General features: G+C 38.8%; 1 protein-coding gene across 1 annotated transcript in view; it reads right to left on the bottom strand.

Annotated features, from left to right (window-relative positions):
- The window catches only part of RB1 (RB transcriptional corepressor 1), an 89,087-nt gene that overhangs the window by 57,120 nt on the left and 8,839 nt on the right, over positions 1-23,128 (bottom strand). The window contains exons 4-11 of the mRNA XM_026864941.1: positions 16,704-16,816; positions 12,898-13,032; positions 10,621-10,659; positions 9,903-9,970; positions 6,883-6,993; positions 4,809-4,957; positions 4,017-4,094; positions 543-652 (exon numbers count right to left, since the gene is read on the bottom strand). Coding sequence (XP_026720742.1) covers positions 543-652; positions 4,017-4,094; positions 4,809-4,957; positions 6,883-6,993; positions 9,903-9,970; positions 10,621-10,659; positions 12,898-13,032; positions 16,704-16,816 — 803 coding nt within the window. The remainder of the gene's footprint in view (positions 1-542; positions 653-4,016; positions 4,095-4,808; positions 4,958-6,882; positions 6,994-9,902; positions 9,971-10,620; positions 10,660-12,897; positions 13,033-16,703; positions 16,817-23,128) is intronic.

Genomic DNA, 23,128 nt, shown 5'->3' on the forward strand with positions numbered 1-23,128 from the left:
AACCATTTATTCTGCTAAACCATCTGTGGTGCATTTCTGTCCCATGCAATCTACTATTCCCCAATTTGTGGGTACAGGTCAGAAGTCAGAAGAGCCTGAAGATCATTCCCAGCAGACAGCTTTCCAAATGGCCCCAGCTGGTTTTAGGAAGCTGGACAGCAAGAACCCAAGCCATTCTATGCCAGCTGACCCCAGAGCCTGAGGCACATCTAATCAACAAGCATGACATGGCCTTGGTCACCTTCTTAAGATTCCTCAGCTTCTCCTGGAAAACAGGGGCTTGCACAGAGCAAGAACTAGAGCAGAGGTTCCAAATCATTTTAGGTAGAGTCACAGTCTGATTTAGGCTATAACATATTATTTAGGCTATAACATAAAGCAAGGCTGGGGTTGCCAGAAATATCTTAGCTGAGCTGCAAACGTAGGAGACCAACAGGATACAGAGATCTCCATTTAGAACACACAGCAAGAGGACAAAGGGAGAAATCAACACAAGTTCACATTTTCTATTATAAAATTAAAGCAGTAAATGGAAACATTACCGTGCTATAACATCAGGCTGTAGAGTTTCATCATGATCCAGAAATAATCTTGCGTCTATATCTTTGTTGTTGAGATACAGCTCATCATACTGTTTCGAGAGAACCTCAACCTCAAAAAACATTGAAAAAAACTTTATAGAAACAAGTTTGTCAATTTACTGAATAAAATAAGCCAGTCCTATCTCATGAACACAACGCTGAAATGCTAAGAGAATGACCTTGGAGCTCACAGTCACTTCTTACACAAATAGCTGAAACATACCCAGAGGAAAATTATTGTTCTCAAGCACAAAGATAATCTTTTAGAAAAGAAAAGAATCCAAGATCATGAGACTTTTTTGAAGAAATGTAGGTCTTGACACTGTAAAAGAGCTAAAAATAGCTACAGTGGAAGACATTAACCTGAAAATCAAACTAACATTTCCAGGCTTTTTAAATCTTTCCTTCCAGAAGAAAAAAGTGTCTCTAAGAACAGGAAATGTGGCATGAGTGTCCTTAGAACAGCTGTCAAACAATCCACTAGGTGCCCGTCTCTGCTGGGTTGAAGATGAAGGCCAAGACCCAAACTCAAACCCTCTTGTTCCGAGTGTAAGGAGTTTCCCCGTTCCGTATTAATATTTGTAGTGGTGTCATTTTTAAGAGACATGCCTATTTCTACAAAAACACAGACTGTTATTTCATATCCACTTTGTTGTTTCTTAAACTACTGCTAAAAGTTTTTTAGTGATTAGATCCCATATTGATATGACTTCATTTTGCATGGAAGTTTGTTGCTTTTTTTGTTGTTTGGTATTTTTTTTAAATTTTAAGTGACTAACTGGAAGCCTGGAATTCTTCTATCAGGGCCAGATACTAGCCTCAACTTTTGTTGCTGTGCTTCTACAGAAGTAGGCAAGCAGAATCACAGAACCACAGAAACATCTAGGTTGGAAAGGATCTTGAAGATCATCTAAGTCCAACTGTTAACCTAGCACTGACAGTTCCCAACTACACCATATACCTCAGCATTGTCGACTGAACACCTCCAGGGATGGGGACTCCACCACCTCCCTGGGCAGCACATTCCAACGCCCAACAACCCGTTCTCTAAATAAATGCTTCCTGATATCCAGTCTAAACCTTCCCTGGCACAACTTGAGACATTCCCTGTTGTCCTATTGCTTATTACTTGGTTAAAGAGACTCATCCCCAGCTCTCTGAAACCTCCTTTCAGGGAGCTGTAGAGGGCGATGAGGTCTCCCCTCAGCCTCCTCTCCTCCAGACTAAACCCCCCCAGTTCCCTCAGCCGCTCCCCGTATGACCTGTGCTCCAGACCCTGCACCAGCTCCGTTGCCCTTCTCTGGACACGCTCGAGTCCTTCAATGTCCTTTTTGTAGTGAGGGGCCCAAAACTGAACACAGGAATCAAGGGGCACCCTCACCAGTGCCAAGGACAGGGGTAAGATCCCTTCCCTGTCCCTGCTGGCCACGCTATTGCTGACACAAGCCAGGATGCCATTGGCCTTCTTGGCCCCCTGGGCACACTGCTGGCTCCTGTTCAGCCGGCTGTCAATCAACACCCCAGGTCCCTCTCTGACTGGCAGCTCTCCAGCCACTCCTCCCCAAGCCTGAAGCGCTGCTGGGGGTTGTTGTGGCCTAAGGGCAGCCCCCAGCATTTGGCCTTATGGAAACTCCTCCAGTTGGGCTCAGCCCATGGCTCCAGCCTATCCAAAGCACATCAATTCCCTGAGCCCTTAAATATACTAAATGATGCTGTGCTCTAGCAAACTCCTGCTATAAAACCAGACAACAGTGCATACGAAACCAAATTAGTCCCTTCTCAGTCCCAAGAAAAAGCAACCTGCAAATACCTCCAACACAGCTTTGCTCCTCATCCTCCTCTTCTACCTTTGCCAAATTAATTTGTTCCAAACTGATCTCATGTTTAAAACTCTGAGGTTAGTACTATTAAATCAAAGATCACCTTTAGATTCCTACTATTGCTTTATTTGTTTCATTTTTAAAGTTCATTATCTTCTCATTTTTCATTATCTTCCTAATGACTTATGTGGAGTTTTTGTCTAAAATATTTCATAATTTCATAAACTTCTAGAAACTTAAGATTCTCACTGCAAAAAGTAGCAGCTCTAAAACAAAATGGCTGCACTGGGCTAACTGGGAAAAAACCTTTAGTCAAAAATAAAGAGTTCTGAATCAATCTATTCATCCATAAAGTCTGACCATCAAACACACAGTGAAGACAAATCAAACACCAACATTAAGTTTCAGAAAGTTTTTTTTGTTTTGGAAACATTAAAATTTATTGAAAGCTTGGTGATTTTTTAATGAAAATCAGTCAATTTAAATATCCCATATTACTAGCTATTGTACTGATGATCTCAGCTATGACTGATGGTTATTTGGATTACATATATGAACTGACTGCCTCTGACATATACCTGTAACCTTCTGCTTTGTTTTAAACATCTCTTCAGGCACTAAAGTTTCAAGAGCAAGGATCACATGACTGGATTTTTTCTTCAAATGCATCATTCTATACAATTTTCACCAGCAGTCTTAGACTGGTAATTTTGATACTATGCTTAAATTGAGCAGCCTTGGATAAGAACCCTCACTGATTTAAGAATAAGCTGTATAATGACCTTTGCCAGAAGTTCATACAGGGCTTCCCAACTACATATACACAATAAATTAAAAAGTCTAAACAGACTGCTGATATGCTAAAATTCATTTTAGAAGAGATTAAGATCTTTAGTGGGTCTTGTATTTTGTTCCCCATCCAACACACTGAAACTGAACAGAACATATACTTGACTGAATCTTGCAACCTTCAGTCTAGTAAGCTTCAGAGCTGCTTATTTTCAGGTTACCACATCTATTGGAGACACACAGTTAACTTACTCTCTTAAGAACGATGAATGTAAATACGTTGCAAGAAGTTACCTACTAAGGCACACTTTTGCATGCAACTGCATAGAGGTAGTCTGCTGCATCCAGGCTACAATTCAGGAAGTTGAGAGTAATTCTGCAGGGACACATAAGTCTGAAATTTTAACAGTTGTGAAACGGAGTCTAACCTTTTGGATGTCTCCCCAGCATAACTACAGTGACATGTCTCAATTATATTCAAACTAAAGTGTTTAATTTAAGACTGTATGCATTTATAGATTGACTTCAGCAACTTGATATTGTAATAGTTGTATTTTAGACTAATGTCCTCACTAAGATCATAGATATGCAACTTCTATGCCAAGTTTTGCTTTTATCAAAAGCACTGGTTCACAGCCTCAGGAAAATTATGTATTAAATTCAAGGTAAAAGCTAAATATACTTCATAAATACTGGAATCCTTGCTAACCCACATTCCTGAAAAACAATGCATTATGCTGTATGATTTTAGAGGAACCTATTAGAACTTCAATGTGTGAAGAGAATCTTAAGTAATTGGCACTGCTGTTGAACTGTCTTAAATTACCTCTGGTAGTCCATTTGACGCTACAATACCAACAGAATTCAAGAAAGGAATAAAGCTTGTGAAATACACATTTTTGACCTAAAAAAAAGAAAAAAACATAATATTAGCAATATATGGAGGAGGTCATGCATACACTGTTTTCACATCTTTAACAAGAAACTAAATGAGACACTTCTGTAATGCACTGTGTTTTGTTTTCAATAAAGCAAAAATAAAATTGCCTTCATGGCCAAAAATGTAGTGGTATGTAAGCATGCAGCACATAATCCACTGCTGGAACATTAAATGACTCAACTGGGAAAGAACTGCACTGCTCCCAGACCCCTTGTATTTCTACTTCCATCATCTCCTTTAATATTCCAAAAAAACTTAGTCCATTTTACACAGGAATGGATTTATTCATGAAGGAAAAGGGAAATGGGGTCTTTAAGATCCCATGCAGAAGAAATACAGTACTTGTGTACATGTTCTCACTGTGGGATGCAGCTGTGAAACCCCATCAGAACAGCCTTGCATCCACACACTACATGCTGCAATCAGCATCTAACTTTGTACTGCATTCTTCACAGTTCAGTTTCTCCAGCAAAGTTACCACCCATACCAAAGGGCTTCAAGGTTTTTTTTCAACTACCTACTAGAGAAACTATAGACTGGTAGAATACCTTCATTACTGAACTTGAGGGAATTGTTAAGCAAGCACAACTATTGAGAATTAAAAGACCATTTAAATAAATGCATATTCCAGAGGGGTTCAGCATCAAAATCTCACAGACTTTAAAACACAGTCATTACCTCATCTAAATTACAATCATGCTCTTTACAAAGGACTTCAATAACTTTTGTATCGGTATCAATTTGCTTTGAAGTACGTGTACTCCTGTTCTGACCTCTTCTTGGAGTTCGAGCTGGTGCATTAACAGTCACTGCATTCACAGCAGACTCTGGAAAGAGAACCACCACAAGGTTAGAGTCTGCTTAAAAAAGAAGATATTTAAATTTTTAAACCTAAAGAGATTTTAATTTTTATATGATTTTTCAGGTCCTCCTCTTAAATACTTCCCTTTTCCTCTGTTTATTATAGCTTGAGTGAAAAACGATCATTATAGGAAACAAATATGATAACTAATTTTTAAAGTCCTGTATCAGTATTTGGACATTTTGCTTTTTAAAAGCTATTCAACACAGAATGTAACAGCACTTCCTGCAAGTAGCTTTGAAAAAGCATCTGTTTTGCAAACCTGGGAAAGTCTTATCTTTTCACAGTTGAATAGCTATTTTTTCTATTTTTACAGAAATGTGAAACAAGGAGCTGAAAGAGTAACTTCACTTTACGTGTCTGAAAGTTAATGAAGTCACACAAGGCTTAAGTGCTGGTGGAAACTTGGAATATGGTTCTGTAGCAAATTCCTCCTTTCTCCAAATACTTTCAAGGCAAACAAGTATGAAAAAAACCCCTAGTTCACCTCGAAGATGATATCAAAAAAGCCTTAATTCAGTGAGTTAAAAATGTTTCATTTTGTTAAGCCTAGATGGTCTCAATACTGTCACCTTGAAATAAGTGAATTATATTAATAATATACACTAATACCATTAAATATTTGTTTAAATCTGACACTCTAATAGGCATGCTGTTCTTATTCATAACTTCATTTGTATTTGATAACTGTTCTGAGAAAATCTGATAAACTACATTGCTCGAGTGGTTGCATCTTAATCCCTTCAGCCTTAGATCATAAAGCTTGACATCATTTAGCACAACATGAAGACTCTTGGTCACGAGGATTTGAACACTATATTGTGTTATTTGCTAAAACAATGAAGTGCTCTGAAACAGTTTACACAGCACCTACATGTATCACACAGCTTCGAATTAGAAATCTAATGCTTTACACTTAATGACAGTGTACACATTTACAATAGTCTGAAGTTGCAGTGTTTCTTTTCAAGATAAAATGTACCGAAACAAACTGTTTCTAATAATTAATTTCTAGACTTCATAGTTTCACTAAAAAAAAAAGTAAATCAGTAAACAGTTTAAAAACAGGTTGTTTCAATTAAGTGTTCTCTGAAAGAGATGTTCATTTAAGCCCAATATGGCTTTATGACACCTGAAATAAGCAGTAGCATGTCTATCCTACTACAATCAACAAATTTAAATTCAAAATAGTACTGGAGGAAGGCAGAAATTTGCTTGCCACAAGCCCATTCTTTACCACCCTTTATTTGCACTGACATTAAAATAAAAGTAAGTTTTGGTATAAAAACCAGGTTATTTATCCTTACCCACAACAAATAATTACTAGGTCAGATAAATATCTTCCACAACACAGAATTTAAAGAACATAGCAGAGAGTACATCATCTATTCCATCACACTGTAACCCAAGTGGGTATTTAGTTGTGAAACAAAGAAACAAAGCAATAGATTTAGACTATGAATAAACATGTCATATCCAAACCTAGCAGAAAATAAACCTAGTTAGTATTAAAAAATTGCTTTCTACATACTGTGGCTCCAAATACTTCATTAAAAAAAGAAAAATTAAGCAACAGTTCTCAGTCATCATGTACCCAGAACGCAAATTATTTTGCCAAAGTAAAACTGCTGTTTTAACAAGCCCCAGAACAATTTGGGGGGCAGAGAAGATAGCAAACAGATGGCAGGAATAGAAAAAGATTGCTGTTAAATACACAGCCACATTCAGATAATTCAAGTTGACTATCATCTAAATAGAACTAAAATATGAAAAAATACATTTTAATGAGTTTAAAATGTTGTACTATGTTAGTTATTAATGTTAGCATGACTAATAGAAATTTAGCAAATTTATTTTCTACTTTAGTGAACAAAAAACTAAAATCCTTACTGTATGGTTCCTTGAGCATAGCAGGAGGTGACAGTTTGATAAAATAATCTAAGACACACAGCAACAACTGGAAAGAAATCACCAGGTCATCTTCCACTTGCAACACTTTACCTGCAAATGTTTAAAAAGGTAAAGAAACTGTGATATGTTTGCCAATTTTAGAAGTAATTTTGAAAAAAAAAAAAAATATAGATTTGGAAGTTCATGTAATAAAAACACTACAATCAAAATTCAGAAAACACCACACAGGATGCCAGTGTTTTTTAAAGCTACTAATTTTAAAACTCATCGTTCTTAAGATGTTTGTTGTTTTAGAGTTCGCATACATTATTTATATGTGCACAATTCGCTGTGCACAAAATTGCTACCTCTCAGTGCACTTTCCTGATTTCTTTTTCATTTCATATAGTGGAGTAACTGTGTAGACTATTTTACCCACACATACCTCTTATTTCTGTACAATTCTTCCTCACTTTCTTTTTGTGGTCTTATGCAAGCTTTATGAAAGCTGCTAAATATTCAGAAAGCAGGAGTTGCTAGTATATAGTGGAGAGAAATTCAAAGTGTGCTATCACACTATGCTTATAGCCTGTTAAATTTATATAAAATGACTTAAAAGTCACACAAGCATTAACACTTAAGAGCACCTTTAAAACTACATTATTTGGGCTGTTGCCAAATTATGATTCATGTGCCAGAGAAAACTCTGCAGGATCATTCCAATATAGCATGCATCGCCACAAAAAAAAAGGAAAGCTGATAGCAATTCAGAGCAGTCACAGACCACTATATGTGCTCTATTTATATGTGCATTTTTTGTATTATTTACTATCAGTATTAGCAAGAATCACGCAGGTTCTCCTGTGACTTCAACTACTTGATGTAAATGTTAACTTTCCTTATTCTCAATGAAAAAGCAGGCTAGAAACAATGATAACACAGGCCTGGAATAAGCAGCAATTAAGATACATGGATTCATTCCTTTTTGTAGGAGTAGTAGAATGAGACAGGACTCCATGGCCTACCATAATTGCTTCATCACTCAGCTTTAAGTGAAACTACTGCCTTTTCAAGGAAGAATCGTAGCATTAAAGGACATAATTTCAGGGACTTGTAATAGTATTTTCACAGAATCACAGAATCAGCTAAGTTGGAAAAGACCTTGAAGATCATCCAACCGTTAACCTAACACTGACAGCTCCCAACTACACCATATACCTCAGCGCTATGTTGACCCAACTCTTAAACACCTCCAGGGATGGGGACTCCACCACCTCCCTGGGCAGCCCATTCCAACGCCCAACAACCCCTTCTGGAAAGAAATGCTTCCTGATATCCAGTCTAAACCTTCCCTAGCTCAACTTGAGCCATTCCCTCTTGTCCTATTGCTTATTACTTGGTTAAAGAGACTCATCCCCAGCTCTCTGCAACCTCCTTTCAGGGAGCTGTAGAGGGCGATGAGGTCTCCCCTCAGCCTCCTCTTCTCCAGACTAAACACCCCCAGTTCCCTCAGCTGCTCCCCGTACGACCTGTGCTCCAGACCCTGCACCAGCTCCGTTGCCCTTCTCTGGACACACTCGAGTCATTCAATGTCCTTTTTGTAGTGAGGGGCCCAAAACTGAACACAGGAATCGAGGGGCACCCTCACCAGTGCCAAGGACAGGGGTAAGATCCCTTCCCTGTCCCTGCTGGCCACGCTATTGCTGACACAAGCCAGGATGCCATTGGCCTTCTTGGCCCCCTGGGCACACTGCTGGCTCCTGTTCAGCCGGCTGTCAATCAACACCCCCAGGTCCCTCTCTGACTGGCAGCTCTCCAGCCACTCCTCCCCAAGCCTGTAGCGCTGCTGGGGGTTGTTGTGGCCCAAGGGCAGCCCCCGGCATTTGGCCTTATGGAAACTCCTCCAGTTGGCCTCAGCCCATGGCTCCAGCCTGTCCAGGTCTCTCTGCAGAGCCTCCCTGCCCTCGAGCAGATCAACACTCCCACCCAACTTGGGGTCATCTGCAAACTGACTGAGGGTGCACTCGATCCCCTCATCTAGATCATCAATAAAGATGTTAAACAGGAGTGGCCCCAACACAGAGCCCTGGGGGACACCACTTGTGACCGGCCACCAGCTGGATTTAACTCCGTTCAACACAACTCTCTGGGCCCAGCCATCCAGACAGTTTTTTACCCAGCAAAGCGTGTGCCCATCCAAGCCGCAAGCAGCCAGTTTCACCAGCAGAATGCTGTGGGAAAGTGTCAAAGGCCTTACTAAAGTCAAGGTAGACAACATCCACAGCCTTTCCCTCATCCAGTAAGCAGGTCACTCCGTCATAGGAGATCAGGTTTGTCAAGCAGGACCTGCCTTTCATAAACCCATGCTGACTAGGCCTGAGCATCTGGTGTCCCTCATGTGTTGTGTGATGATACTCAGGATGAGCTGCTCCATCAGCTTCCCAGGTACCAACATCAAACTGACAGGTCTGTAACTTCCCGGGTCATCCTTCCGACCCTTCTTATATATGGTTGTCACATTGGCCAATTTCCAATCTGTCGGGACCTCCCCGGTCAGTCCAGGACTGCTGGTAAATGATGGAAACAGGTTTGGCGAGCACCCTAGCCAGCACCTTTATTTATTTATTTATTTATTTATATATTATGTATATATTTTTTTAAAATCTGCCAGTCTTTTCAGGTAACCATCCATTATTAAAATATTGATAGACTATAAATCACCTCAAAGTAGACTCAAATACAGAATACCAACCTTTAAAGTAAAAAAAAAAAAAAATCTTAAAAAGCTTAATAATACATATATTTATACATAAGAAGTAATACCAGTGAAAAGAATAGCCAAACTGGATAAAAAGAAATATTACTGAGTAGTTACAAAAGCTACGCAATCAAAACATTACAAGTATGCATAGTACAGACCCAAAATAAGGATGCTAGTCTCACAGTGGACATGTAAAACAAACCCATAAACTCACCTCAACAACATTCATTAAAATAACAGTTTTTTAATCAAAACTAACCTTTTGCCAGCAAAAAAGTAATCCAGTAATTTTTCAGGACTAATAGAGAACTGAGTTCAGCAGAAATCCTGTAGACACACAAAAATAAAGACTTTGCATCAACAACTCTCTAGTAATTTAAAGTATAATTTCTGAAAACGTGCTTCAGTCTATGGAATAATTTAAGACAACATGCAACATTTCTCATATAGGTAAGTTTATTAATTATCTCATTCCATTCCCCATGTAATTGTGACTATACATGTGAAAAAATTAAGTCTCTGTAGAGCCATTTAATAATCAGGAAATATCTGTATCATCCTTGGAAAAGAAAGTGAATATAGATAATTCACTTAACTGTTACAAGCTGTTTTCTCGCTTGTGCGTTTGACTAATGCCCTATTCTCCAGTCACAGCATGAACTCAAGCTCATTTGGGAGTTGCTAAGGCATCTTTTCATCCACTCATTTGTTGCTAAGATTAGGAAGCTCACTCTCCAAATGTTCTTTTCCACCATGCCGAGACACCCGCCCCATTGGGTGGCGATCCTTCATGGAGGAAGTGATCAAATATATATCACTTCTGCAGCTCTCATCATCTCACTGAAATTCAAAGTCCCCACTAAATCTAAATTAAACACATGACATACTATGACTTAGGTCAATCTTAATGGGTTAAAATATAAAAAGCTGACACATTTTACATCTTGACAAACACAATTTAGGAAAGTCAAACTTACTCACTACTAGGTTGTTCCAGATAAATAAGTCCACAAGTCCTAGAAAACAAAAACAAATTCTTATTTTTAAACACTTTTCTGAGAGCAAACCATGCAATACCTTTGACTTCAATGTAACAAAAAAATACACCAGTTCACAAAACATTATTCTAACTTTAAAAAAATCTCTGAAAACAGATTAACAGCAGACCAACTACAGCCCTAGCAGAGCTGAAATAATGCTGTTACTTGGATGCTTATGTCAAAGCTGAAACAGTAAAACAATTTTAATTTTGTATAATAAAATTTGTTATTGTTTTCTTCCAGAAAGACAAGATTTGTACGTACATTGTTACTCAGTGGCTTGTAAAACACAGCAATGTGCTACAGCTGCACAGAATACTCTATAAAAGGGCATTTTAAGATTTTTACTATTTCTGCAGTATCACTGCAAGCCTTGTGGTGTAATGTTGCATTCTAATTATTCTAGGTACATGTCATTTCAATAAATAAATTCAGTTTATTACAAAACAGGAAAAAGATCTTTCAAATCCTGTTCGAAAAAAATTGTTACCACAGTTCAAGTTTCAAAAAAGTGAAGACAACTTAGAGGAGGGACTAAAACCAAAACATACCTGCGTAAATCTGCAATGACACTTTTATAGCCCAGAAAACACTTGCAATTAGTAAAATCAAATTATTTACAATCTTCATAGAACTTCATACCTTTAAGGCAACTATAAACATTACAAAAATATTGTGATATACATATTACTCAGGGTAATGGTAAATGGGATTGATTGGACTTTGAAAAAACAAAAGTTATATCACATTTATGCCTTGATTCTATGAAGTACCAAGTGGTGACTTGCTATCCCTTTCAAGGGTCATTTAAGGAATATTTGAGGGCCTTTTGTGGTTTAGGAGGCAAAGTGTTATAGTGACTCAAATTCTCACAGGTGAAAAGTACCACAGCATTCTGAAGCAATGGTATCCAAACAAGACAAGCATCATGGAATGATGCTTTGACATTTAGTAACATGGAAGAGTTTTCTACTGGTATATGCTATAGAGCAGGGGTTCTCAACCTTTCCGTCAACATGGACCTCCTTTAATATCTTTTGTGGCCATGGACCACCAAGACTTAATTCAAGATTTAAAGCGCTAGACTGCATCAGATATTTATTTCTATTTTCTCATGAAGGGTCTTCAGATTTGGAGAGAAGGGGAAATAAGATAATCTGTTAATGCATGCACTTCTATTATAATATCTTCATTGCAATGATTCCCACTTGCTGCGGGCCAGACCAGATGTTTCTGGGCTGGATGTTCCCCACCCCTGCTTTAAACCTTCACGGACCCCCTGTAATAACATTGCAGCCCTCAGGGGTCTGTGGACCACAGGTTGAGAACTACTGCTATAGAGTTTCACAGACTGAATAAAAACTGTCTTAGATGATATCAGATCTTGCCAATATGCATCTGTGCTAGCACATATTAGCTTGTAAGAGGATCTAAAGCCTTTATTACCTCTATCTTCATGTTAAAGCAGAGAGTGCAGTAACTTACCACCCTGGAGTAACAGCAACTCAAAAAAAACATCCATTTGAGAATCTCCTGATTTTCAAGTTACACACAGAAAGCTCTTGGCACTCTACCATAAGTACATTCAATTTATTCTGTACAAAGAGAACACCCCTTGATTTCCATTGTGTGGTCAGCTAAACCACTTGGGAAGGCCCACCTTGATTACAAGTAAGAACTGCTAATAGAGAGCAGCAGCAAGCTAACAGGCTCTGCAACGCCCCTAGACACTGGAATAAACAGCCTTCAAGTTCCAGATCTGGGAGAGAGAAACTATCTTGTGGTTTGGGTTTTTTTTCTTTCCAGAGCTTTTTAAGAAAGAAACTCTTGGATTAGGATTTGGGGAGGGGTGGGCAGGTAGAAACAGAAAGTCTATCAAATAAAAAAAAAAAACAAAAACCCAAAACATAGTAAAACAATCCTCTCCATATCTGTAAAAAGCTTAACGAAGGGAATAGCAACCACTTGTCATGCTACTCTTATTATTGTTTGTACTGCAACAAGGGGATTGTTTAACAAAGCATTGTAATAGTTATGGAGTAAAATGTAAGATATGTTTATTCAATGAATGTAAACAGTTCCATTTCACTGTTCTGTAAATATTAGCACACAGTTTAAACAGGCTCTTCTAATATACAGTTTCAAAAATCTAAATACTTAAATGTTGACAGCCAAAAAGAACTCATTAATTTCAAAACAAAAAACATATACTACCTTTCAAACTTGTGGTATAGTGCAAGTAATACATCATATTTCTTTTTCAGCCTTGATACAGTGCTATCAACTTTAGTGCTTACAGTATCCATGTTAACATCCACTTCTTTCAGAAACTGAAAAAATGTGCATACACTGAAAAAAAAAATGAAAAAGATGACAGATTATCATAACTCTGAGAATAAATATTCTGAAGTAGCTCTTCAAAAAAACCCAAAAAACAAACCCATCAAAACCTTACTTCACTAGACTCCAGGATATTCTTATTAAAACTAGCAGTAACTAAGAACCTTGCCTTGGGAAAAACTGCTTGTTTACGTCAAGCCCCACCTTTACATTTTCCACAGGTAGAAATACTGTTCAATTAGGCAGAAAAGGCATCTTGAAATATAGGCTCCACTACAGAATTTTCTTGGCTACTACAGGTGTTATCTTTGGAAGTCAGAATTTGCTAAGTAGACACATCTTTCTTGTTTATTCTGACAGTAACACCACGTTTCCAACACAGACATCTCAACTATTCTGTTCTACCTAAAAGTTCTACTTTAGTAATGTTCTTACTACTCTAAAAACATGAACCTTGGTTACATCCATGCTAAAGAGAGACCTAAGAATGAAAACTAAGATGAATGCATTGAATTATATGGAATTTCACGTCTTGCAACATGTATCAGGGGCAAGAACACTGCCACCCTTTGGAAATACTATTACACAGGGGACCTGTCTTCCTTACTCATCCATGTAATATTGTGGCCATTGAGAAATCATCTTGTTAAGTTTATAACCAAAATGAGTAGATTGCTAAAAATTAATAAGGAGGAAGCTATCGAATATATTCAATTATATCAAGTATCATTTGATCCTTTATCAGAATAAAGTATTTAGAGGGTTTTTTTATCATAAACAACAAGCAGAAACAGAAGGAAAATATTGGCCCACTGTTGAACAGGAGAGGTGAATTAGTCACCAAAACCACTGAAAAGGCAGAGGGTCTCAACAATTTCTTCGCCTCTGTCTTTACCAGCACTGTTGGACTCCAGGCCTTGGGCACAAAAATCCAGGCCAATGCAAACACCAACCCACCATGAGGGAAGGTATGCAAACTATTACAGGAGCTTGATCCCTACAAATCTACAGGCCCTGATGTTATCTACCCAAGGGTGTTAATAGAGCTGGCTGATGCCATTGCGAGGTCACTCTCCATAATCTTTGAGAAGTCACGGAGGTCAGTAGACATCGCAGAAGACTGGAAGAAGGATAATGTTACTGCCATCTACAAGAAGGGCTTAAAGGAGGATCCAGGAAGTCGCAGGCCCATCAGTCTTACTTCAGTCCCTGGTAAAGAACAAATCCTCCTGGGGCTATCACAAGGCAAATGAAGCACGTGACTGGGAAGAGCCCACACAGATTCACTAAGGGCAAATGGTGCTTGACAAACCTGATTGCCCTCTATGACAAAGTAACCTGCTTGGTTGATGTGGGGCCAGCAGTAGACATGGTCTACCTGGATCTCTCCAAGACTTTTGACAGGGGTCCCCACAGCCTCCTCCTAGAGAAACTGATGCGCTATAGTCTAGACAATGGTCTGTGCTGGGGATGGGAAACTGGCTGACAGGCCAGCGGGTGGTGGTAAATTGCTCTTTGTCAAACTGGCAACCTGTCACAAGTGGGGTCCCCCAGGGATTGATATTGGGCCCAATACTGTTTAGTATCTTTATAAGTGATCTGGATGATCGGATCAACCCTGATGACACCAAACTGAGTGGGGAAGTGGGCACTTCAGAAGTGAGAGCCACACTGCAGAAAGACTTGGATAGGCTGGGTGAACTAACAAGAAGTTTATGAACTTCAACAAGGACAAGTAGAAGCTCTTGCACCTGGGAAAATATAACCTAGGAGTGCAGCACAGGCTAGGATCTACATGGCTGGGGAGCAGCTCTGTTGAAAAGGACCTGAGGGTTCTGGTGGACAACCACCTCAACATGAGTGACAGTGTGCTGCTGTGGCAAAGAAAGGCAACAGGATGTTGAGTTGCATCAACAAGGGCATCACCAGCAGAGATAAACAAGTCATTATATCCCACTCAGCACTTGTCAAGCCACACATGGGATTCTGTGTTCAGTTTTGGTCCCCACTGTACAAAAACGATGTAGACAAGCTGGAGAGGGTCCAGAGAAGAGCCACAAATATGATCAAGGGACTGGGAAGTCTGCCATACGAGGAAAGCCTAAGGGAATGGGGTTTGTTCAGTCTTGAGAAAAGAAGGCTTAAAGGAGACCTTATCACTATGTTCCAGTATTTAAAGGGTGGTTACAAAGATGGGAGACACCCTTTTTACAAAGAGTCACATGGAAAAGACAAGTGGTAATGGGTACAAGTTACTAATGGGGAGATTCCAACTGGATACAAGAGAAAAATTTTTCGTAAGTGAGCACAATCAACCATTGGAATAATCTCCCCAGCAAAGTGGTGGATTCTCCAACACTGACACTTTTAAGATTCAGCTGGACAGGGTGCTGGGCCATCTTGTCTAGACTGTACTTTTGCCAAGAAAGTTTGGACCAGCCAATCCTTGAGGTCCCTTCCAACTTGGTATTCTATGATTCTTTGCCAGATTAAAAAACAGAATATAAAGCCAATCAGAAGTTTATTTAGGAATTTTTTTACCACGGAATAAAAACTTTTTCCAGTGTATCTGTGTGGCTCTCAATGATGAATGGTAGAAATCTCTGCCAGTTTGACCTTATAGTTGACAAAAAGCCCAGGGCTAACAAGCAATTCAGTATTGCTAAAAATCAAAATCAGCAGAGAAACAGCTTACTCTTTGAAACCCTAAGGGAAAAAAGTCTCTTTCAGTTTGCAGTACAAGCTGATTTGTACTCGGGTGGAACATGCTGAACGTCGCTTCACAAATGCAATTAGATTTCAACCACACGGTTCCAAGTTAGTCAAGACTGAAGAGATTAAGTCGAAATATAGGACCTGACTGCTGCTCTAGGAGATGATGCAAGGTAGAAGAGGCATGGAGAAGTCTAGTCATAATAGATGACTTCCAGGAAAAAGATATTCTGGCCCAAGTCCAGGGCTACAGCTGTGACGTGCCCAGCATTCTGCCTTAGCCTCTTGCCCTAAAGTATTGAAAGGCTCTGCTCCTGCACATGCTTTCGACTCACAGCACAGCTATTAGGCAGACAGCACTGGAATTTTTTATTTGGATGAATCTAACACAAGGTATGCCTACTGCTGTTGCCACCTAAATTTACCTTAAAAGTACATACTCTCCTATTATCTTCATCTCTGCATTATGAACTTTATGAATATACAATATAACAGTAACAATCCCCTAGCAAAAAGCATGTACAAAAGTACAAAATTTAGACTGGCATTAAAATGTTTGAAAAAGAGCAACATGGTGGTGAACTATCTGAAGAGCATTATTTTTTTTCCACTTCTTGATTTATCCTAAGCCTAACGGTGGAAAAAAGGTTTTCAACAAGAATCCTGATACAGTGAAACAACAGAAAATATTTTAAGTATAATTTACACCAAGTTAAATTGATGAAGGTTGAGCAAGAACAAGAATGAGCTGTGTGATACGAAGCAAATCATAGCTGAATCAAACAAGTATCATTGTTCCCTCAACTCAAATATGATAGCAAGACTAATTTACCAAAATATTCCAAATTCCCATAAGTAAACTTCACTATAAAAATCTATTAGCCTGATATGCACAAAAATTCACAATGCTTTAAAAACATTCTCTTAATATGTTGATTAGTTAACTCTTGAAATCTAAATTCACATACCTTATGCTTATACTTTTCAGAAGTTCTGTGAAAGTGAATGTCATTTCATCCAGATCAATTGCTACAATAAAGATACAGACTCCCCATGTTTCCTTTTTCTTTTTATTATAAGCCTTTTAGAAAAAGAAAAAAGTTTATTTTTATTATGCAGTAAAAGTGGGTAATATATGGAAAGCATTAGTTTGTCCAAACTAGATTAGAAATGGTAAAACAAAACACCCTCAAACACATGACTAAGATAGCCAATCATTTGATCACAAGTTTTTACATTACTGATGAAAGACAAAGCACTTCAACTCTAATTCCTAGAACACAAGATCAATTTTACCCATACAATTCAACAAAGCTTTGAAATAGAAGCTTTGGTTCCACAGAATGTTTATGCAAAGCAGAAGCCATTATTTTTTTCTTTTAAAGTTATTATATTTGACCGTAACAAGACATTGGAGGTTAAGGAATCAGGAGAAAAGCCATGAGAAAGAAATAAAAAAAATCATTGCAAGGACAGACAATAAATACTCATAAGCTTTACTCTCCAGCTAGGTCTCAACCACAACCCCATCTCCTTGTTTAGTAAATCATTACAGTAACAAGCACCTTCAGGCTTTTTCCTAGCATACATCTACACTTAAGGTCCGTCTTCTGCTGCTTCAAATAAGGTACAAGCTGTAACTGATCATCATTCACCAAAGAAAAGCCACCCCACAATGACAGACATGACATCCACATGGAGTTTGCTCTTGACAGTTCACAAGCTAATCACTTGGGGCTGGCTAGGCACCAGTTATGATTACAGTGCCCTTCCACCAAACCAGCACCTCAATGGAAAACCTCTGAAACCTATGTTTCGTAGAAGCATGAAAGAAAACACTTACTTAAGCAGGTATACTGCAGGTTTTGAAACAAAACTATTTTGAAGACAGAACTAGGTGTGGGTGCAGCCCTGCAAGACTCCTAAAACAGCAAACTCTTAAAATACTCTTTGGATATTTCACATCCTTGTAAATAACTCTCCAATGCCACCCAGGCCTACAGCCGCTTCAGCAAAGGAGCAGCATTTGAGCACATCTCAGCAGTTCTAGGTCAGATGTAACATCTGTTAAGAGGACAGAGGTGAAACAGACCCCTGGGAGCAAGCAAGCTGTAATACCAAACTCCTGCTCTTCTATGCTGCTTAGTTTTAGCCAGCTATCTGGCCTACTTTATCCTTTCCCCAATCACTCCACCTAGCTGCCTTGCAAACAAAAATGCAAGCACCAGGGGCCAGTTCACTCTACAAAATACTCCCAAAAGGCAAGAGGAATAAGACTGCACCAGACCTGACTCCCTCTATCTTATGCAGTCTTCCAAAACAATCCCAAAAGGCTCTGCATCCTCAGCACCTGTTTATATCCTTGCTTATGCTGCAGCGTAACCATGACAAATAGCTTGCCATGTTCATAAATGACACAACAGTTTCACTAACACCACCATATTTTTCTCCTCTTTCTTAGGACCAGTGTTTATACATCCATAAAGACTAGCTGGGTCCTCCTCCAAAGAATATAAAGTTTCAGCGGTTTGTGCAATTGATAAGAGTTACAGTACAGACTTGAATGCTAAAAGTAACCAGCTACCTTCAAAAACATGGTAAACTGTCCATTAAGTTACTACTTTCTTCCTACATTCCTATGAATTGTGACACCTTGTACAACAGAAAATTACTCTAAAATAAGCTATTAAGAGACTGAGATGCATTTGATGATACATAAAGGAATATTATCATCAAATAGTCACTGTCTCTTTAATAGAAACCCTCACTTTTTATATATTTTATGTAACATTGTATACCATCAAAAACCTAAGGATAAGGCAAAAAAAATTACTCTCAAGGAGGTTTTGCACAGAAAAAGGGCTTTGCTAAGAGAAGTGCCCCCACCGTCTCAGCAAATTTCAACAATCCTTTGCTGACAGGTACAACAAGATACTCAGACACATGAGAACAAAAAACATCCTGTACAATGGGGATGTCTGTTTTCCTCCATTAATGCATCTGTGATGAACTGTAAAAAAAATCCTGAAGGTTAAGGCTAGCTAGTACCTACCAAGAAGGATGACTACTCACTTACTGAGGACACCACTGCCACTGGAGTCAGCCAACCTTGTTCAATGAAGAAGTTCCCTTCACGCTCCTGCAAACTCAGACCATGACATCCTTTTGTAAATACAGTATCTTGTAGGGTAGGAGGACTGAGTGCTAGGAAGTGGTGAAATTGTTCCTAGTTTGCTGTCTGTCCAAACAAGCCTAGCTCTCCTAGGTGGCTTAGCTCTACCCTGGGAAGATCAATGCTTGATGGCTACAGCAATGGTTTATTTGGTAAGAGTGAGGTCTGGTTTGCAAGAACAATATTTAAACTCCTTATCCACTATGGTTTCAAGTTGTGCCAGGGAAGGTTTAGACTGGATATTAGGAAGCATTTCTTTAGAGAATGGGTTGTTGGGTGTTGGAATGGGCTGCCCAGGGTAGTGGTGGAGTCCCCATCCCTGGAAGTGTTTAAGAGTCAGGTCGACATAGCGCTGAGGAATATGGCATAGTTGAGAATGATAAGTGTTAGGTTAATGGTTGGACTAGACGATCTTCAAGGTCTTTTCCAGCATACATGATCCTGTGATTCTGTTTGAGGTAATAACTCATTTATTTCTTCCATTAAACAAAACAGCTGCCTCAGAGGCAACCTGTCAATCCACTAGATTCAAACCATTACAGGGAGTCAAACTCTTAATATCAGGACTACCCCCTTATCTACTCTTGGTGTTGCAGGATGCTTGGGGCACCTCCTCCTCAATGAGACAGATGTTGGATGACTGCTGGCCTAACAAAAAACATTACACAAAACCCAGGATAAACTAACAGATTATGATTGTTTTCCAGTAGCTAAGTGAGCAGCTCTTGAATGCGCCAGCCTCTTAACATCAACTGCATAAGGAAAGAGAGGAAAACATGCAAGAACATTGGACTGGGCCTATCGAACCAGCTATTGCTGGTTAAAGCACCCGAACACACAACTGCAGTTTCCTCAGAAAATAAAGACTATTTGCCCACACCCATGCAGGAAAATTTTAGTGATTTTAATACACAAAATATAAACATCATGGGGTAGAAGGGGAGAAGAGACAAAGAGAAGTCTTCCTGGCAAGTTAGTCTCCTGAGTATTCTCCTTCTCATACTCCTTCCCTCCCAAAGCTCACAGACATTTTAAATTTTTCCTATACAAATGAGTTAAAGCTGACTGCAGAACAAAAACGCAGCAGCATTACTCCAACTATTTTACCAGCGTTGTAACTCCAGGGGAGCCAATCCTATGACACAAATTAACGGTTTGTTTACAGCTAAAGCCAGACAATTCATCCCAGATGGACTTGAGGGCATGGGAACGAACATAAGACAAATTCACAGCCAGACATTCATTTCTGAGGGTTTTCTTCTTGACCACAGTCTGACTCAAGATCTTTGTTGATACAGTACCACTGCAGAAAACAGTCTGGGCAACTCAACATTTGTCCTTGACTGTCAGTTCTAATAGTATGACTACCAGTGACCTTACTTCATGAAGCCTACCAATCTCTTAACTCAAAGATTATTTAACACCTAGTAGTCTAATGTTGATTTTTCTTTTTAACTTATGATTCTAGGGAACCAATGCTATAACCTTCAGCAATGTAGCTCAGTTCTGTTGAATCAATATTGTTTTCTGTAGGAAAAGGTCTAAAACCCTTACATACTCTTTCAAAATATTTCTTTCTCATTCTGGACTTACTACTATTGAATCTTAGCAGATCATCAGTTTGCCTAAATCTAGTGAAAACACCCTGGAGGAGTCAAGGCTCAAAATGCTCAAACTAAACTACTGTGAAATGGGATTCTCGGCTCTCTTCTTTCCAGATGTTGTTGCAAGGTGTTAAAGGCACTAGCAGAAATAACTTCTGTTCTCTACCTCAAGAGCTTCTCCTGGGCTAAACCAGTCACAAGGAGACAGTCACAGGAAGTCTCAGTTCTAGCTTGCAGTCAGAGATGTTTATTATCCTGCCAAAACTGAGAACAGTTTTGATGACAGCCTACAAACATGATCCAGGAATAGAAACTTCAAACAATACTGTATAAAAGAAGGTCAAGAGAAAGGTACATGAGAAATATGCAAATGCAGATGGGTATTTGAATCAAATGGGATACATGATGTCACACTGGAAATACCAAAGACCTGATTTTTGAAGGGGAATATGTGGAACTTGCTGGCTTACTAAAACCTCAGCCACCACATCCTAATCAATATAGAGAATTACAGATTCACAATAGAAAACTGATCAGAATTAAGACTTGTAGGAAAAATTTCCTAGAAAAAAAATCTGAACATGAATACTATACCCACTGTCTGCATATAAGAAGTTCTGTGTAAAGACAGATTTGCCATTTTTCATCAATAATGTTTTAAATTTTCTATTGAACATTGTCTGGAATGGAAGATTGCTATTAGTTCTCAACAGACTAAATCAAATTCAAACATAATACTAGCTAAAAGTAAATGGAAGTCAACAGAAATTACTGAACTGATGAAAATAGTTGTTCTTATAGGAAGACTTTCCATTACAATTTTCTTGCATGTAGCAAGACTGGAAGGGACAGCAGCCTTTCCCCTGGATGGGCAGATGAAGATTAAAAAAACCCCAACCTGTCTGCCAGCTAGCTATGGTTTTGAAGTGCAAGGGCACAACACATACATGCAGTGCATCTGCTACTGAGATACTGAATATTACCAGCAAGAGCCCATGGTGAAAATTTATGTTTACTCTGGGATTTTCAGTAGCTTTTTGGCTTTGTTTAATAACAGAAAATCCCAAAATATCTGTAATTTTGCTCATCTACACTCAAAGTTTCAGTGGATTCAGGTTCAGTTTAGCTTCACTTCTATAAATAAGAGACAAAGCTCTAAACAGAAAGACTTTATTAGCTCATATATTTTTCATGCTTTTGCCAAAAGCAAGAAGCCTCTGAGTGCCTTTTAACATAAGGATGATGGGGTTTACCAACTACATTGGGGGTTTTTTTCATAAGAAACTACAACCAAAAGGAACTGATTTAATTTAAATGTCAAATTTTATGGATTGGGAATATTTGACCTGCTGATCACTAACTTTTTGGTCTATATAGAGCAACCATGCTATATTTAAGAACTCACTATTTCATTCCTTCACTTAAGTTACAGTTCATCTTTTAAGTACTCTTTACTAAGAACGCACTTCAACACTCGTGCAAATCTAGTGCTCTGCAGTATCTGCATACCGGAATAAATCACCAGTTGGAGATAATTTCAAAATGTTAGATGAGCAATTAGAAACAAGGAAAGGAGATGTGTATAAGAGACAGGGGTAGAAGGGGAGAAGAGACAAAGAGAAGTCTTCCTGGCAAGTTAGTCTCCTGAGTATTCTCCTTCTCATACTCCTTCCCTCCCAAAGCTCACAGACATTTTAAATTTTTCCTATACAAATGAGTTAAAGCTGACTGCAGAACAAAAACGCAGCAGCATTACTCCAACTATTTTACCAGCGTTGTAACTCCAGGGGAGCCAATCCTATGACACAAATTAACGGTTTGTTTACAGCTAAAGCCAGACAATTCATCCCAGATGGACTTGAGGGCATGGGAACGAACATAAGACAAATTCACAGCCAGACATTCATTTCTGAGGGTTTTCTTCTTGACCACAGTCTGACTCAAGATCTTTGTTGATACAGTACCACTGCAGAAAACAGGCTGGGCAACTCAACATTTGTCCTTGACTGTCAGTTCTAATAGTATGACTACCAGTGACCTTACTTCATGAAGCCTACCAATCTCTTAACTCAAAGATTATTTAACACCTAGTAGTCTAATGTTGATTTTTCTTTTTAACTTATGATTCTAGGGAACCAATGCTATAACCTTCAGCAATGTAGCTCAGTTCTGTTGAATCAATATTGTTTTCTGTAGGAAAAGGTCTAAAACCCTTACATACTCTTTCAAAATATTTCTTTCTCATTCTGGACTTACTACTATTGAATCTTAGCAGATCATCAGTTTGCCTAAATCTAGTGAAAACACCCTGGAGGAGTCAAGGCTCAAAATGCTCAAACTAAACTACTGTGAAATGGGATTCTCGGCTCTCTTCTTTCCAGATGTTGTTGCAAGGTGTTAAAGGCACTAGCAGAAATAACTTCTGTTCTCTACCTCAAGAGCTTCTCCTGGGCTAAACCAGTCACAAGGAGACAGTCACAGGAAGTCTCAGTTCTAGCTTGCAGTCAGAGATGTTTATTATCCTGCCAAAACTGAGAACAGTTTTGATGACAGCCTACAAACATGATCCAGGAATAGAAACTTCAAACAATACTGTATAAAAGAAGGTCAAGAGAAA

The sequence above is a fragment of the Athene cunicularia genome (assembly GCF_003259725.1).
Source record: "Athene cunicularia isolate RWA chromosome 1 unlocalized genomic scaffold, athCun1 chr1_part1, whole genome shotgun sequence".
Lineage (NCBI taxonomy): Eukaryota > Metazoa > Chordata > Aves > Strigiformes > Strigidae > Athene > Athene cunicularia.